Source organism: Aquila chrysaetos, chromosome 3, assembly GCF_900496995.4.
Source record: "Aquila chrysaetos chrysaetos chromosome 3, bAquChr1.4, whole genome shotgun sequence".
Taxonomy (NCBI): domain Eukaryota; kingdom Metazoa; phylum Chordata; class Aves; order Accipitriformes; family Accipitridae; genus Aquila; species Aquila chrysaetos.
In genome coordinates, this window is record NC_044006.1 from 11,465,975 (window position 1) to 11,482,701 (window position 16,727).

The 16,727-nt window shown below is 43.0% G+C and overlaps 1 protein-coding gene across 2 annotated transcripts; it reads left to right on the forward strand.

The window, feature by feature from the left end:
• Positions 1-328: 328 nt before the first annotated feature.
• YWHAB (tyrosine 3-monooxygenase/tryptophan 5-monooxygenase activation protein beta) lies at positions 329-14,836 on the forward strand. 2 transcript variants are annotated; one of them, XM_030008865.2, is made up of 7 exons: positions 351-458; positions 1,298-4,996; positions 8,365-8,665; positions 9,683-9,806; positions 10,868-11,031; positions 12,361-12,456; positions 12,949-14,836. In XM_030008865.2, exons 3-7 carry the CDS (start codon positions 8,372-8,374, stop codon positions 13,003-13,005), a joined length of 735 nt encoding a protein of 244 aa, XP_029864725.1. In that variant the 5' UTR covers positions 351-458; positions 1,298-4,996; positions 8,365-8,371; the 3' UTR covers positions 13,006-14,836. The 2 variants fall into 2 exon arrangements, with proteins under 2 accessions (XP_029864726.1, XP_029864725.1); XM_030008866.2 differs by lacking the exon at positions 1,298-4,996 and having other exon boundaries at positions 329-458.
• Positions 14,837-16,727: the final 1,891 nt, after the last annotated feature.

Sequence of the window (16,727 nt, forward strand, 5' to 3'; positions counted from 1 at the left end):
GCCCCCGGGAAGGGAAGGAGGGAGGGAGGGAGTCGGGGAGCCGGGGAGAGCCGCCCGCCCTCCGGCCTGGCCGAGCCCCCTTCCGCCGCTGGGCGCTTCTGGGCCGCAGGGGCCGGGGCCGGGCCCGCCCGAGGCGGGACGGCGGAGGGGAGGGGGGGCCGGAGGCGCAGGGCTCCCCCCGCCCGAGAGCGGCTGGGCCGGGGGTGGGGGGAGCGGAGCCCCCTCCCGTCGCTATAGCAACCGGGCGCCGGCTGCCGCCCGCCGCCGCCCCGCCGGCCCAATGGGGTAGGCGGGAGGGGGCGGTGGCGCCCCCTGGCGCCGGAAGGGGCGTGTCCGCGGCGCCGGAAGCGGGGCCGCAGCGCCGCAGGGTGTGTGTGCGTGCGCCGAGCAGCGGCCGCCGCGCTCCCCAGTCGCCTCGCCCGCCGGGATCCAGGCCGCGGTGCCGCCGCCCCCGCCAGGTGAGGGTCCCGGGCCCCTCCCCGCCGGCCCCGCCCGCCGCCCGGGCTCCCTCCCCTCCCCTCCCCTTCCCCTTCCCCCGCCGCTCGGGTTGGGCCGCGCCGGGCCGCTGCGGCCCCGCTGGCGCCCGCGGGGGGAGGCCTCCCCGGCCTGCCCCCCCCCCTACCCCCCGCCCGCCTCCCCGCCGACCGTGCCGGCGCAGCCCCGCGGCGGGGAGGGGCGTCGAAGGCCGCAGCAGGCGGCGGGGGGCCGCTGCGGGAGGGTCCCCGCGCGGAACGGGGGGGCGGCGGCGGCGGGTCCTGGCTGCCCGCCGCGAGTAACGGTGTGACCCTCCCTCGGCTGCTGCTGCCGCCGCGGAGCCCGGGCGGGCGGTGCCGCCTCCCCGAGCGCCCGGCCCGGCCCCGCCCCTCCCCGCCCCGAGTGAGTCTCTTGCTCCCCGGAGGGCGAGGCCGGCCCCGCACACCTGTACCGAACGGCCAGCGGCGGCGGGGGCCGGCCCGGCGGCCGGGGGAGGAGGGAAAGCGAGCCCCGCCGCGCCGGGGCCGGGGCCGGTGACAGTGACAGCCCTCCTCTTCCTGAAGGCTCCTGCCTTCACGCCCCCAAAGCAGGAAAGGGGTTTGGGGCGTCCTCGCAGCTTCACCGACCCGGGAGGTGGGTGCCCAGCCGAAATGCCGGCCCCTTCCAGCCTGAGAGGGGAGGTGCCGTTTCTGTGCCGGCTGGTATGAGCCTGCTCACGTAGGAGCGAAGGGGATCACGGAGATGTCGGGAACGCTTTAGAAGGAAACGCAACGATTTTATCATTATTTTCCGATTTTGGTCGTCTCTGTCCGCTTGGGAATAGAGATGCGTTTAGGGAGGACACCAGAGGGAAAGAAGGTTGCTTCAGGCCAGCCCCAGTCTACAAAAAGGCTGGGCAGTAACCCCAGACTAGCAACCGTAGGTTTTATTTGAGGTATGTATGATCAGATATTAACTGGGGTGATCAAGTGTCAGTGGCGTGCAGTCACCGTGTTAGCATGTGGGAGCAAAAATGCATCTGACTCAGAGACTGCAATGTAAATTGGTTGCTTTCAGCTAAATTCCTTATTAATAATTAAAATAACTTTTCTGGTGGTAGGAAAACATACTGCACCTCATGCAGCACCATAGAAGCTAAATTCCTACATAAAAATATCAGAACGTTTGTAAGGTTTTGTAACTTCAGTGACTGTAGGAATATTTGTGTCTTTATATGTTTGCTGCTGCAGGACACCTCAGTCAGAAATTTTAATACTTCCTTATGGAAAGAAAAGCTTGCTTTTATTTTAAAATAATAATGAGACAAACTTGTCTAGAAAAGAAAACAAGGAAGAATGCCAGTGCCTTTTTCACTCTTCATATCAAAGGACTGCAAAAATATAGCCTGTATAATATTTTGTTTATTAAATTGATACCAATAAAGTGATAGACTGGTTGCACAGATGGGCCTAGTGCAGTTTGCTCAACCTCATTATGTCAGTACCGCATGTTCTGATCTCTGCTATTTTGATGTTGAGTCTTTTTTTTTTTTTTTTTTCCTAAGCAGGCCTTTGCCAGTATGCAGTTTTTTGTGCTGCATGTGAATAAACTCAGATGAAGAGGAGTTAAGTAAATAATGATTTAAATAATGAGGTAGAAAGTTAGTACTCTAATCCGCCTGGTATCGTCATACATCCCAGTAAGACTAAGCGTTACAGTAGTGTGTCTTTTATATGGCCGCACTTTTTGCCCCACCCTGCAATATAAATACTCTCAGTTTATTATTAACAAAAGTGATTTACCTGTGATATGAATACATTAGTTTGGCATGAACTTTATGCCTGGGGGAAGATTTTTTGGGATAACTCACTATTTCCACCTGGACTCTAGCCAAAACCAATCCTACTGGTTGGAACATAAAGATGTTACCGTGTAAGTATATTGTACTTTGGAACTGTGTGCTTGTCTCCACCTGCAGCTGTCCTGTGCAAAGTGCTATAGGTATGTAGCAGTGCAGTGCTTTTCAGCCCACAGTCTCTCGTTTAAGTGACATTAAGAAGAACAAGGCTACTGTCACTAAATTTAAGTTGTCCTTACAATATCAGTATTCCTACGTGCTATTGGTACTTGTCATAGAAATTTCATAATTGTCTATGGAGACTGAAAACTCTTGAGGGTCAGTTTATTCAAAAATTATATTGGTCAGTTTCAGGAGGCAACAAATAATGATGGCAGAAGATGGCCAGAGCAGGTTTAGGCATGGCTTTATAGAATGTTAATTTTATCTGAACATTTGCATAAAGATTCGAGCTGAAGGCCACGCTAGATGGTTAATCAGTAGGTGCAGAGGAGGCTAAAGTTATGTGCTGCACAAGGTCGGCAATAATATCACAACTATGAAGTCATTTTCCTTTTTCCCTCATTATGTTTGCAGTATATTTTACTGAACTTGTTGTTATACCCAAGCTGTTGACAGTTGCGGAAGATTTCACTGTTCAGATCTTAACAGACACATTCATTTTCTAATCAGTTATTTAACAATACCTGGTAGCCTTTGAAGGAACCAAAATAGAGAAACACAACTAATAAAAAAAAATGCCTAGTACCACAAAAAAGCAAGGAAGGTTCCTTGCACTCCATTTCAAGAGTCGATGCCTTTCCTATAAAGAATATTTATTGGGAACGATGTCTACTTGACAGTGGATGCCATCAACATCATGCAGATACTTGTGTCAGCATGTGTGTACCTGAATTATGGAGAAGGATTTTCTGTTTGTTTTAGAAATAGTATCTCCAAAGCTCTTACTCTCTGTAATTATAGAACTGTAATTTAAAATCCACTTACCTCATGTGAATGTTTAATTTTGGAATGAATTGCCTATCCAGAAATCAAATAAGGTATGTTCACATATTGTTGGAAGATTGAACTACAAATTCTGTACCAGTCTGCTGCTTTTCCTGTTACAATTTGAATGAACTTAGAAACTTTGTGACTGAGAAGTATGATTACATCCCATTTCACCAAATCTGGTTTTACATTCATTTCTCACAGTGAAACATGCAGGTCTATTAACCTGCATCTATACTTGACTCATTAGCAACCAGTATGTCAAACCAGTAACCACACTGCTTTCTCACCAGTATTTTTACAAAGTGGAAGCATTTGTCTGATAGATTCTCATGCTTGCTATAAAGAGAAAAACAGTACCTAAAAATCAATTACTTAATTAGCATTAGAAGAACAGGTCATTGAGAGCAGCAGACTTCAGGCCAACGTAGGCTCATTAGTATTGTCTCATCAGTTCAATATGTTATATAAGCCAGATTTTTTTCAGTGTCGGTTTTCATTTGATTTCTGCAGACATTAAACACAGTTACTTCTGATCTGTTTTGGCTTTGTCCTAAACAGCTCATCAAGATTGGAAACAATAAAGGCTGAGAAGCAGATGTAATAACTGCTGAGCAGTAAGATATAGTTCTCAAGCTCCTGCAGTCTTCTGAAGAACATTATCTGTATGTTTTACTCCTCAGCTGTTACTGAGATGTAAACATCCAGTTCTGGGTGTCCATCCACTCTTGAAAGATTGGTGGGTGTACTGACTTCAGGTGCTGTTCCCAGGATGGTTGCACCATCCCCCTCTCACTGCATCTTCCACTGAAAGTAACAAGGCAGTTACAAACCCATGTGTTTTACAGGTTCTGACCTCGACCTTTGATGCTTTGTTTCAGAGTCTTGTCTACACAGGCATAGAGTTTTTCTGTGGGGCGGGAAGGAAGCACTTGTAACTTCTACTACCTGCATATATGCTATTCTGCATTTGTAAGAGAGATTGAAAGAACTCTAGGCTGTATGGGAGATAGAGGAAAAAAAAAAAATTTAAAAATTACATTTCAAGTGTGGGATTTAGGGTGATTCAAATTTCTGGCAGCTGGTACTATTGGCTGTGACTGCTGGCTAGTTGTTGGCATTCCTTATTGTAAATAGTGTCCACCCACTTCTTTATGGAGGGCTACTAAGTTGTGGTTTGACAGATTCTTAAGAAGACAGTGTCTTAAGAATTTGAAATGTATTAATGCATCTAATATGAGAATCTTCTGCTTAGAACGGGCAACTTGCAGGACTCCTCCATGGCTGTGATCTGCACGTCTCTGCTCCTTTTTCCATCTTCCCTCTTTCCCCCTTGCCAACATGGCATGGCTTCGTTAGTCCTAGAATAGATCATTCCTGTCAGCCTCCTGTGCATCACCTTTGTGTGTTTCGCTCCTAGCTGCAGGTAACCTTTGTTAGATGGCTTCTGTTTGTGGCCTAGGAGTATTTTTAGCTCTAGGCTTTGCTTGTTTCAGACTGTGGCACACTGATCCATTGTTAGAGTGTGGCTTTCATCTCCTCTATGGGAGGGACCAGTTATAACTGATAGTTGCTTCTTTGCTTTTTCAAACATCACTCCTTTCCTTGTATCTTTTTTCCTTCTGGCAAACACTTCCCTCTTTTGGAGCTCAAGCCAGCATAGCTCTGCAAAGCTCTCTCCAAGCTTCTAACAAGGTAAGCAATGGAGAATCAAATAAGGATTTTAAGTGTTCCTTTATGCAGCACCCTGTGAACGAAATAATGGTAGGCTTACTGTCGATTGCAGATGTTTTGGTGTGGGCAACGATTTTCTTACTGCATTTAAGTTCTGTTAAATCCATGTTATTGAATAATACTTTGTGTTCCATAGCAAACCTACTAACAGTACAGATATTAAGATGAATTAACTAAACAACTCAAGCCCCTGTATACAGATATTTTTTTTTTTATGTCAAAACTAAGCCAGTGAAGTTCTGAGGAACTCCATCTTCAGTAATTGGTTTGAGTTACATTTAAGATGTGCATAAATTAGTTACATTACGGAGGAAAGTTGTTTGATGAGAAACAACATTCTAATGCTTTGTGCTGGTATTACGCCTATATAATTGAGATGTTAAACTGGTTTCTGGGTCTCTTTTATCCACTAGGTCTTAATGCCCTTGCAGGTCCCTCTGTGATTTACTTCATGTGTCCTTATATGAACCCATTGACTGCCATGAACTGGCTTGCATCTAAAGATAAATATGTCAGTGAGCTTGATGAAACAAACTCTGCGCCATCTCTAAACTAAACTCTATATTGTTTGTAAACGGAATTCTGCATGGATGACTTGTCTACAAATTAGACCAGTATTGGCAAAGTGCAGATCAAAGATAAAACTGACCTTTCAATGGCAAAATGTAAACTCTGTTGGAGCTACTTGCTTCTGGACTTCAGTAAGCAGGCTTTTTCTATATAATAATCACATTCCGTAAGAAGAGGAGAAGATAAGACGGTTGCAATAGAAATGCTTCTAGAAGCTGTGCAGACCGTGAGGAAGCTAGAATTGCTCTGAAACTGTTTTGTTGAAATGTCCTGTTATTTAAAGTTGCCTCTTGTAACATAAAAAGCATTCTTCAGGTGTACTTTGTACATGTTCAGATTTTAGTGAGTGGATAGAGAAATGCCACTCGCAAATTACTTCCTGCGTTAAGTACATAGTCTAAATTTAGTGCTGAGTTAAGAGAATGGTTTACGAGGTTTGATAGACACAACAGTGAAAAGTGGGATGGGTTCACTCAATGGTAGACAATCTGATGATTTCCTTAGGCTTGTTAGGTATCAGTACTAAGATACACTTCAGAGTAGGGAGAAAAAATTCACATCACAAACTCCACTTATCCCTTTCCATCCTCAGGAGCTATCCTTTTGATAAGTCTGCAGAAGCCAATGACAATATAGCATATCCCCATGGTAAAAGCCTCTTGGGAAAGACAGAGCCAAATTAATCATGCCTTACAAGAACTTGTCACACTGCTACCCACAGTCAGCCTGTCTTGTTGAGAGCTTCGATCTGAAGTCTGTGTGTCACCTTTTAATAGGTGCCAGAATCCACTAGTTTAAATGCAGTATTTAAAATGGAACTGAACTGCAGCCCAACTTTAATTACAAGTCTGCAAGAGGTCTCTTTCCAGGAGGCTGGTTTTAGCATTAGATATCCTTACTGAGTGCCTTACAGGGATGGATGCATTAGGCTAGATCTGCAGAGGGTGAAATGTAAGCAGGAGTGAGTGTGACCTACAAACATATAGCAGGTAGGACATTTGGTTGCTGGGTTTACTTCAGGAGCTTTCATGTGAAATAACAATGTTTGATTTGATATCTTGGGTGATTTTTTAATTATTTTTTGCTAACGTGAAGTATCTTCAGCTGGAGGGGTTGAATACGCTCATCCCAAAATAATTTTATAGTTGGGACTCCATACTTGGCAGTAGGAAACTCTGAAAACTGCTCATCACACGATGGGAATTTGGGTCTGCATGTCATTGTCCTGGCTGAGGATTTAGTATAGGGGCCTGGTTTCCCTGTGTAATAGTGTGCTAGGTGACACTTTGATTCAAATACAAACTGTGCAGTGTGTGCAAGACATTCTCCATCAGGAGCCTGTCAGACTGGGATCTTCAAAGGAGACGGCCAGGGAAAAGGCTACAGCAATCGCTTTCAGCCTGTTGGTTCTTTCTAACAGGGCTGTAGATGCTTGTCTAATGAACAGAAGCCTATGGAAAACAATTGTAAACTTACTGTTCGTGTTTGCTTTTTATTGTTCTTCTAGAAGTTTTTTTTAGACTGTTAGGTCTTGGCCTGAAAACTTCTCATCTGGACAGTGAGAGTTCTGATTGGGATTTAGGGAGTAGGAGAAAAACGTTATTGCTCAGTACTGACAAGAATGACAGGTCTGGGTCTGTCTGAAAGTGAACCTACACACCTGGAGAAATTTTACAGATTAATTCGGGGCATTTGGGAGTTTGTGAGGTATCGAGGTCCACTTACTTTGATAAAGGCAAAGAAACTTGTTTAAGTTCTCCTGTGAACATGGCCCTAGGTGGCTGAGTATAAGGTTGGTAGCCCAATGGCTGAGTTAACTATATGTTAACATTGGCTTGTAGAAGTAAGCAACACTCAAGCTGCCTCACAGACACATTCCTTACTAACTTCATTTTTCATTGCTTAAGGTCTTCAGGGACCTTGTGGTCATGTGATAATGTTTTTCTTGGCTTCAGATGTTAAACTGCATTATCAGAAATGATAAACAAGTTGTTTCCATGTAAGCAATTAGTTTTGCAGCAGTGACTGTCATGTTGGCCACATCCCATTTGGGTTTTGTGAATGTCAATGTTATTTAAAAGGTTTTGAAAACCTGAGACTGCAGCCACCCTAGCTGTGTAGAATTGTTGATTATATGTACATTGATGCATGTATAAAAAAAAGTTTTCTGGTAGAATAGTATAAATGTACTTTCCGTAGTTGCCAACAACTACAACTTTACTGGGTATGGTTTATTTAAACCCACAGAAATACCTCGGGTAGTGTGCAAAAAATCTTCAGTGTCAGGAGGAGCTGTCCAGTGCTTCAATGCTCCTAACTAGTTGCTATTGTATAATAGTGGGGGGGAGGAAACAAATCAAAAAAACCCACACCAAAACCAACCCAAACTGGTGGTTTCTGGGTTAGAACATTCAGTGTCTCCTAGGCTGAGCTGTGGGCCATATGGGAAAGGGGAGAGGTTTACATAGGGAACGTACTGATGTGCTGTGCTTAATGCCAATACAAATTTTGCTGCATTTTGAAGAATAATGCTTACATATCTTCAGGATTGTGCTTAGTCGTTTACACATAGAAATTATACATATTTGGCAAAAGGTCAAATAATTTTTTAAAAAGAAACCCTTCATATTACTTTGTTAGAGTTGATAGATTTTCTACTTACTAGTGACTGTGAGTTCTGCTTCACTCTTTAGCATTAACTTCCATGGTGCAGACAATTGAGACATTTTTCTCTTATTTTTATTCACCACTTATTACAGGAGAGCCATGGATAAAAGTGAGTTGGTACAGAAAGCCAAACTGGCTGAACAGGCTGAGCGTTACGATGACATGGCTGCTGCTATGAAGGCTGTCACTGAGCAAGGACATGAACTGTCCAATGAAGAAAGGAATCTACTCTCAGTTGCCTACAAGAATGTGGTTGGTGCCCGTCGCTCGTCCTGGCGTGTAATTTCCAGCATTGAACAGAAAACAGAGAGGAATGAGAAGAAACAGCAGATGGGAAGAGAATATCGTGAGAAAATCGAGGCTGAATTGCAGGATATCTGCAATGATGTTCTGGTAATAATCCAACAGCAAAAATAACAGTAGTTAGTACTGCAGCATTCTTCAGAGAGGCTTAAGGAATCTTACTAGTGCTGTAGACACTGCAGCGCCTTAGCAGGGGAATATTGCATAGGCACATACTTGGGTCCAATTCTAACTCCTAAGTCATCTTGTTTGTTTCTTTGTTGAATTTGTTATAAAAGAGCTGCTTTTTTTTTTTTTTTTAAATAGAAAAAAGCAAACAAGGCAATGTTGAAGATCCTTAGCTGCTGGCTAGGGGTCACCATGAAAACAAATTTAGATCTGGGGCACTGGCATGAGTCCTGCTAAAAGGCCTACCATTTAAATTCTTTTGTTAAGGAATGCTGACGTCCTGAGGCTTGTTTAGGACTTTTTTTTGGACGGAGAAGGTGTGTACTTCTTCCCCCAAACTGCTTTTGCAATTTCTTTCACTTAGAGGAGAGGGATTCTTTTTATTGCTGTTCAGTTTGCTAAAGATCAGTCAGGAGCAGTTGCTGTCAGTACTGTCAGTCTTTCCATCTCTTTCTGAATGCACACGTGCTGACTGTGCCACTATTCAGTTTTTCAGCTGGAGCTGCAGATAGAATCAGTTTTCTGTGAATAATGTCACTGCTCTGTATAGAGTTAAAGTTTGTGGCAGCAAAAGTGACCAGACTTGTGCTAATGTCAAGCTGCTGCTCTTCGTTAGCTTGGTTGTGGACATAGGTTTGCATCAGTATATTTAAAGGAAAATCTTTGTAGTCTTGAGCCCTGATAGCCATTAGATTCTGCAGGAGTGAGTTGTGGATAGCCTCAGCACAGCAAGTTTTCTGCTTTTCAGGAATTAGGTTACAAGTAGTTTCTCTTTTTTTCTGAGTTTAGACAACAGTAGGCAAAGTGATTAACACATGAGTATACATAAGTCATTGTTAATGTTTTAACAGTTCATGCTTACCATTGTAACGAAGGCTGTTTCAGACATTATTTTTATGACTTGGGGAAAAAAAAAAAAAGTGATGTTTCCTTTCTCAGGAACTCCTGGATAAATACCTTATTGTCAATGCCACACAGCCAGAAAGCAAGGTCTTCTATTTGAAAATGAAAGGTGATTACTACAGATACCTCTCGGAGGTGGCATCTGGGGACAATAAGCAAAGTAAGTAGAGATGAAATCTCTCATTCTGCTGGGGGCCAAGCAGGATAAGGCATGAAAAATACTTGTGTTCTTTTTCCCTAACGTGAAGTATTTATTTCTTTTCGCTACAGCTCTATAGTATTGAAGATGGGTGCAGTGCAAGTCACTTTTAGAGAAAGACTTCACTGACATGAATAGAAGTGATTGACAGACATTCATCAAAACAGTCAAATTCTGCTTGCAGCCCCTGACCTCTGACTGATTCTCAAGCATATTTGGCAGTGTAAAAGCCTTTTCCTGGAGAATGTGTTTTTTCTCATGGAAAATGCTTTGTTCCTATCATCTCTTGTTTAAACTATGAATTTAGCTTGTAAGTCTTCACTGTTTGCAAGCTTTGTGCATGCAAATATGGGATATTGGGTTACTGGGTCCTAAGCCAATTAATCCTGAAATGTTAAAGTAATGCTGAACTGTGCCTGAATTCCTGGTGAGTGTCTGATGTAGTCCATGTCTTGCAAACTTAGTTTGACACCGTTCTGGAGCTGATTCTTACCCATTAGCCAGGAAGGGACTGTTGTCTTTCCTCTGAAACCCCAAGCTGAAAAATGACCTACCTGCTAAATGTTTCCTTCAGTTTAAATATGTAGTTTTTCCTTCAGTTTAAATATGTAGTTTAGATACCTCTTCTTCCCCATATGGTTTTGTCTGGATTATTGTCCAGATCTACTACTTCTTCAGCGAGGCTGGAAGTGAGTGTTTAATCACAGTACACTTTGACTTAGGTAGAGCTTGTGTATATTCAGATTGGTTAGAATTTATTTTGAATAAATTTCATTTTAAGTCTCTATTAAAATGTTGAACTGAATTTCTGTATGTCAAAGCTTTATCCAAACAAATATTTCTGCCTTAATAGCTCAGCCAGTGGTAGGCTTTTACATCTAAAAACATTGAAAGAAGCATCTGTGCATATGTAATTGATGAATATCTGGTGGCACATTAGTCTAGACCAAGAATGTAATAGCTTCCCCCGTGAAGTACAGTGATGTACTGTGCATTAATATGATTGTAATTACTTCTTGCAGCAACAGTAGCAAACTCTCAGCAAGCTTACCAGGAGGCATTTGAAATTAGCAAGAAAGAGATGCAGCCAACACACCCCATTCGACTTGGTTTGGCTCTAAATTTCTCTGTCTTCTACTATGAGATACTAAATTCTCCTGAAAAAGCCTGTAATCTGGCAAAGACGGTAAGCAGACTCTTCATATTACCAATTTTTGTGGAGACTAAGGAGATAATTACATGGTTGCATAGCACTTTGTAGATGATTATACTTTTTCATATCAAATTCCTTAAAAATGCTGTCATCTTTAAACTATTGTCATTGTAGCATACTTTCAGTAAGTTAGTTAGCTAGACTAGCTTAGCTTTAAGAAAAGCTAATTTGCTAGTGCAGTTGATTCAGTGAAAGGGGAGACAAAGTGCCTCTTCTTACGTCCATGTAATTCTCTTAGAATGAGCTTGTGTCAAATTTGAAAATACTTGTATTAATTTAGCACTTCTAAAGTGAAATATTTATTTAAGTTTGAACAGTTCAGCAAATAGATGAAGTGTCACCTTTGTGACTATAGTCATAGCCTTAAATGTCCTCGTGTATCTGTGTGCGTGCCTCTCTCATTGGACCAAAAAGAGCCTGTGTGATGGGTTGTGCCAAACAAATATCTAGTCATTTTTGTCTTAGCCTTCTCCCTAAAATAGGATTAGAGCCTTCTAAATGGAGCTCTTTTGCATCTGTGAAAATTGTCTGGTAGTAATTTGAATAATATGGCATTAGGTGAATCTTTGCATTCCTGATATGCACTTCAATAATACTTTGTAACAAAAAGTGATGTTTTGCTGGGTAAAATGCTGCTGCTGTTCCTGCTTTTTTTAGTTAATATGCTTACATCTGTTTGAAACCTGAATGAAGAAATAGCACTTATTTGTGGCTCTTGGCTCTCAGACTTGCAGCATGGGCTTTCATGATTGATGGGAAGAATGGCTTTATTAATCTTTTGCAGAACAGACCTGATTTCCTATGCTGTTTTGAAAAGAAATCCAAGACCTTCCACCCCACTGTCAAAAAACCCTTGTCTTCCATTTTCTTGCCTACTTACTTAAGTACTATATATCAACTTAATGGTACCTTTTTCTTTTACTGCCAATTTAGACAGTGAGACCTTCATTTTTAATGAAAGTATTGCTTTTAAGTGTTGTTCTTAAACCTGACTTCAAGCTGTGTGAATCAGTCTTCAGTATGACAGAGAGTGCGCTTGCCTCTTCAGTACTTGGTACTGGCATGGTAGTGAAGTTGTTCTGGGCTTTAATCCGGACCTCCGTGAAGACTTCTGCTTTCCCACTGGTGGTCTAGTGATCTGGTGCTCACTTTGTTTTACATTTCTTCTCTTGGTGGAAAAGAAAAATTCTGGAAGCTTTTGTCCCAGAATTTGAATAGTAATGTGGCAAATTTGTAAGCTCTGTGTAAACAGAAGTGAATTCAGAGAGCAGAGTGTGAAAGTGCTGTCTCGCATATTTTTAGGCATTTGACGAAGCGATAGCAGAGCTGGACACGCTGAATGAAGAGTCTTACAAAGACAGCACTCTGATCATGCAGCTGCTTAGGGACAACCTCACTGTAAGTATCACGGGGCAAACCGCGGCACTGTGTGCTGTTACTTCTTTAGGCTGCTGGACTCCGCTAAGTGGGACTTGACATCTGAAGACTTATGTAGTTCTGTGCTATTAAAAGCCTTTTCTGAGCCATTAACTGCATGTCTTAACTGCACTGCTTTTTGTAACCAGACCAGTTAGACTTGCTTGTTTAAACCAGAAATCACTTGTTAACCACTGTAACAAACTCGATTTTTTTTGTAACACAAAGTGGAGTTTGTCTGTTCTCAACACCCAGTTTTATGTTGAGCTTGCAAACTTGTGCTTGCTTTTTACATGTTCTCCTCTACCCATTTTCTAGTTCATTATTCTTTAGCTTTACTGTTAAGTTCAGTTTTGTATTGCTCTTAGCTGAGAAAATTGCACAGCTACTGCTAATTATGCTGTCTTCCCTTTCCTGACAATTGTAATTAACTGTGTGCTTTCAGCATAAACATGTGTTCATATTTTCTTACAGCTATGGACGTCGGAAAACCAGGGAGATGAAGGGGATGCTGGGGAGGGAGAGAACTAATGGCTGTCACGCTTCACTATATGTTCAATGTCACCCTGTATCCTACACATATATCCCTTTGTGCGACAAGCAAAAAGAATAGTACATCGACTTTCACAACCTCAACGTAGCAAAAACTGTCTGTGGGGTAAAAACGGTTGGTTGGTGTTTTGTGTACTTAAAGCGGAGGTCGGTTATTATAATGGCATTCCGAACTTTCCTATTATGAACATTTACAGTTACGATTACCGTGTTTATATTTTTAACTGAACACTGTGATTATGGGTTTTGTGATTGCAATTGACTTTACAAAACTCTTATTGGTAGAAGAGTAGACATCAATTATGTAACTCTGGCGAGCTTAATTTGGCACCAAAATAGTCGAAGTACAATTCTGTTGTAAAGTTGTACAGAAAGTTATAGAGATTCTATTGTGACACTGGGGCATGGAAGGAAAACAGTCCGATGTATGGCATTCCAGTTAGTAACACTGCTATGAATTAGTTTAACAGGCACACTCTGTAGACATTTGTAACCAAGTCTGAGGCACCGCTTTCAGTCAAAAGCTCACTTTGTCAATCCTATCTTTCTGTGGATGGGGTTTGTTTTGGGGAGGAGGGTGATGGGGGAGTTAGCAGCTTGATTTCCAAACTCTTTACACTGGCAGATAACTGGGATTTGACTTCTAAAAGTGCTTTCATGCTCATACGACATGCATGACTAAGCCCCTTCCCACAGCAATAACTTACTTAATTATACCTTAGATATTCTTCAGTAGTGAGAATTCTTGGTTCACTACCATGGACTTGCAATAGGAGAAGATTCAATTTTTTGAATGGCCTTATTAGTTTGGATGATACCATGAAGTGATCTACCACTTTTGCATTACTTTACTCTTAGGTGAATTGAAATCTCCATGGTATTCCCATTTGGAATTTATCCTGAAAGCTTCTTTAGTAATCCACTGAGCCATCTTTAAGTTCACTTTACAGAAATTTTTCTCCCATTGGACTCTGTTCATCCTTGACCCTCTCACCTGTTTAAACTCCATTAAAGCAATTTTGGACTCCCACATATGCGTCATCCTTTCTTTGATTATGGGTGATGTCAGGATGCTGGGTGAGACCTGAGCCTGCTGGAGGACAGGTTTCTTTCTTGGATATTTGAGAGCTGCCAGTGCTGTTGCAGTCTTCAGCTCTTGTCTGCCATTTTTTGGTAGTACCAGGATCTGGCTCAAATGTTCAGGATTTCCCGTTTATTGTACTGGAATGCAGACCTACACATTTGTAATGCTTGTAATATTTGAGCTCCAAACGTCCTCACCTAGTTATGTTTCAAACATGTCCCATTAAATAAAACCTAATAAGAGTTGCGTGAATAATGCAGTGGAAAAGATTAGGAATAGTCACCTATCAGTCTCGCGGTATCATCCCCCTACCTTCACATTCCACTTAGGTATAGGATCCATCTGTTTGTCTGTCCATCTGTCTGCTGAAGAGAATTTCATGCACTGATTTTAAAACTCCCTTCTACTAGCTGAACAAATTGTGCAGTTAATACTTGGCGCTTGATAAATGCAGTAGTGAATGTGGAACCGAGCCTGTCTGTATATCTGGTAGCTCTTTTCGCTTTGTTTTTACTGACCAGTATTCTGCCTAAAGTTTGCTTCTGTGACGGTTATATTGCCTAGCACACACGTGGTTGTGAGAATAGTATAGCAAAAAGAAATACCTGGTTATTGATGTACTAGATTTGTGTATGTCTTTTAAACAGTTCTAGTTTCACCTTACACAAAATAATCAGGAAAAGTGTAAAAGAATACGAAAGTGAATAATAAAAAAAAATTTTATCAGTTGTTTGTGTCTTTCATCTTTGCCATACCAGTGGCAAAAAACTTGCGGGAGTAAAATCACCACTTTTATTAAATGCACAGATCTTGGATTGTGTGAGTTGATTCATGGTTTCCAAATGGTGTGAATACTTAATTACTCATCCCTTTACAGAGAGATTTCCCCCCCCACACCCTCGCAGATTTGTAGTAGAGAACACCGGTTCTCTTTGGTTTTGTTGAGGTCATACTTATATTGTCATTGCAGGGCTTAAAAGAAATGCAGCTATAAATATATATTTAACTTGCCATGAGTCATTGCATGTTGTGTGGTTGAACACACTGTACATGAGAAAGGTCTGTTGGTTACATTGAAAGCTTTAAACGCACCTTTCTGAACACAGGGTTAGCTCTTCAGCTGGCCCTCTGTCAATCATCTGTTTGCACACCCAGCTGCACTAGTGAACTATAGCCTGCATACGTTCCAGGTAACTCTGCTCTTCTCAGCTGGTGGTGTGCAAAAGCACATCTAAGTGCAAGTGGAGGTGTCCTCCTGGGAATAAGGGTGCTTGAAGAGATGGATAGCAGTAGCCAGGCTAGTTGATACCAGTCAGCCTAAAAGCGCCGAGGAGGTTGGTTGGGGCCGAAGCAAGTGTCCTTCCTGCTTTCAGACCCTCGCTCGCTCCTGCAGTGGGCCAATACAGAAATGTGCTCTGTGGATAATGTCACTTGGCTTCTTTTGATTGACCACTACAAAGGCGTTAGGACCAAATCTAACTAGCTGCTGATCAACGCTGATCTGTCCTGTGCCATGGCTTTAAATAGTGGTGCCTCTGTTTATATCTCTAATTATTGCTACTTTGTCATTTTCTTCAGCCTTTATGGACATACCTGCTCTTAAATGATTTTATAGTGTTCACTAACTCCCGATCTGACTCATGCTGATGACATGGTCAGCTCTGAGAAGAAAAAATCCTGGGTCCTGCTAGCTGCTGCTGTTCATAGAGCACTAGTCCTGCCTCGGTTCTTTCAGATAGTATCTCCCATCCTTACTGTCTCTTTTGGGGGAAATTATGAGTCCAGGAGACTGGTCTGCAGCAGTGATGAGTTGAAGGAGTATCTTAATTTTTCAAGTAATTCTGTCTTTTTGGGAAAGGGCATTCCAGCTGGCCCAGCCACACTAAGAGTCCAGGTGTACTCTGTTTAACTGAACTAATTGGTGCTGCTGGGGCTTCTCGTTCCTGGCACCAATGCTCGTCTGACCTCTGGGTGAGGTGGTTTAGTGTGGGAAACCACCAGAAGGCTTTTGGGAAGGTAAGGTTTCTCCTGATCTGCACTGCAGCTGACCCTTCCAAGAGTCTGGGATGGGGTGGAGCTGAGCAACCCTGCTTGGATTAGTTTTGCTTTAACGTGGTGCTGCATGGTGTGTGCTGCCTGGAGCAGACTCCTGTGTCTCCTGAGCAGCGTTCAAGGACTCCGTGGCAGCAGAGGAATCAGCTTTTTTCATGAAATCCAGCAGACCTGTTCAGCTGAAGACAATGTGAGACACTTGTCCTGCTGCACTAGCTTCCCGGCTTGAAAGTGTGGAAGCAGAGGGTGTGTGGCTGAGGAACGGGTCTGGCTGAAACGTGGAGGTGCTGGTGACTCGGGCCCAGGACAGCCCTGCAGACACGGTTGTGCTGGGGAAGTTGCTGGTGGAAGTGCCCTGCCCGCTGCCCTAGGCTCCTGGGCTTTTTCATCCAGTGTTTCGGCTGCGCGGCAAGTCGTTTAGTGGCAGATCATCACCTCTCACACACATACCAGTATGTCCAGCACAGCTGGGGTGTGATCTCCGTGGACGAAGGTGACCTTACAACACTCGTGTGTCATCCAGACAACAGGTGAAGGCAGAGACCAGGGGTCTCTGTTGGGTGTT

Coding starts and splice junctions, on each gene's coding strand:
- YWHAB (XM_030008866.2), top strand. CDS start 8,372: ATGGATAAAAGTGAGTTGGTACAGAAAGCCAAACTGGCTGAACAGGCT. Junction 11,032..12,360: donor CCTGTAATCTGGCAAAGACG/GTAAGCAGACTC, acceptor GCATATTTTTAG/GCATTTGACGAAGCGATAGC. Junction 12,457..12,948: donor TGCTTAGGGACAACCTCACT/GTAAGTATCACG, acceptor ATTTTCTTACAG/CTATGGACGTCGGAAAACCA.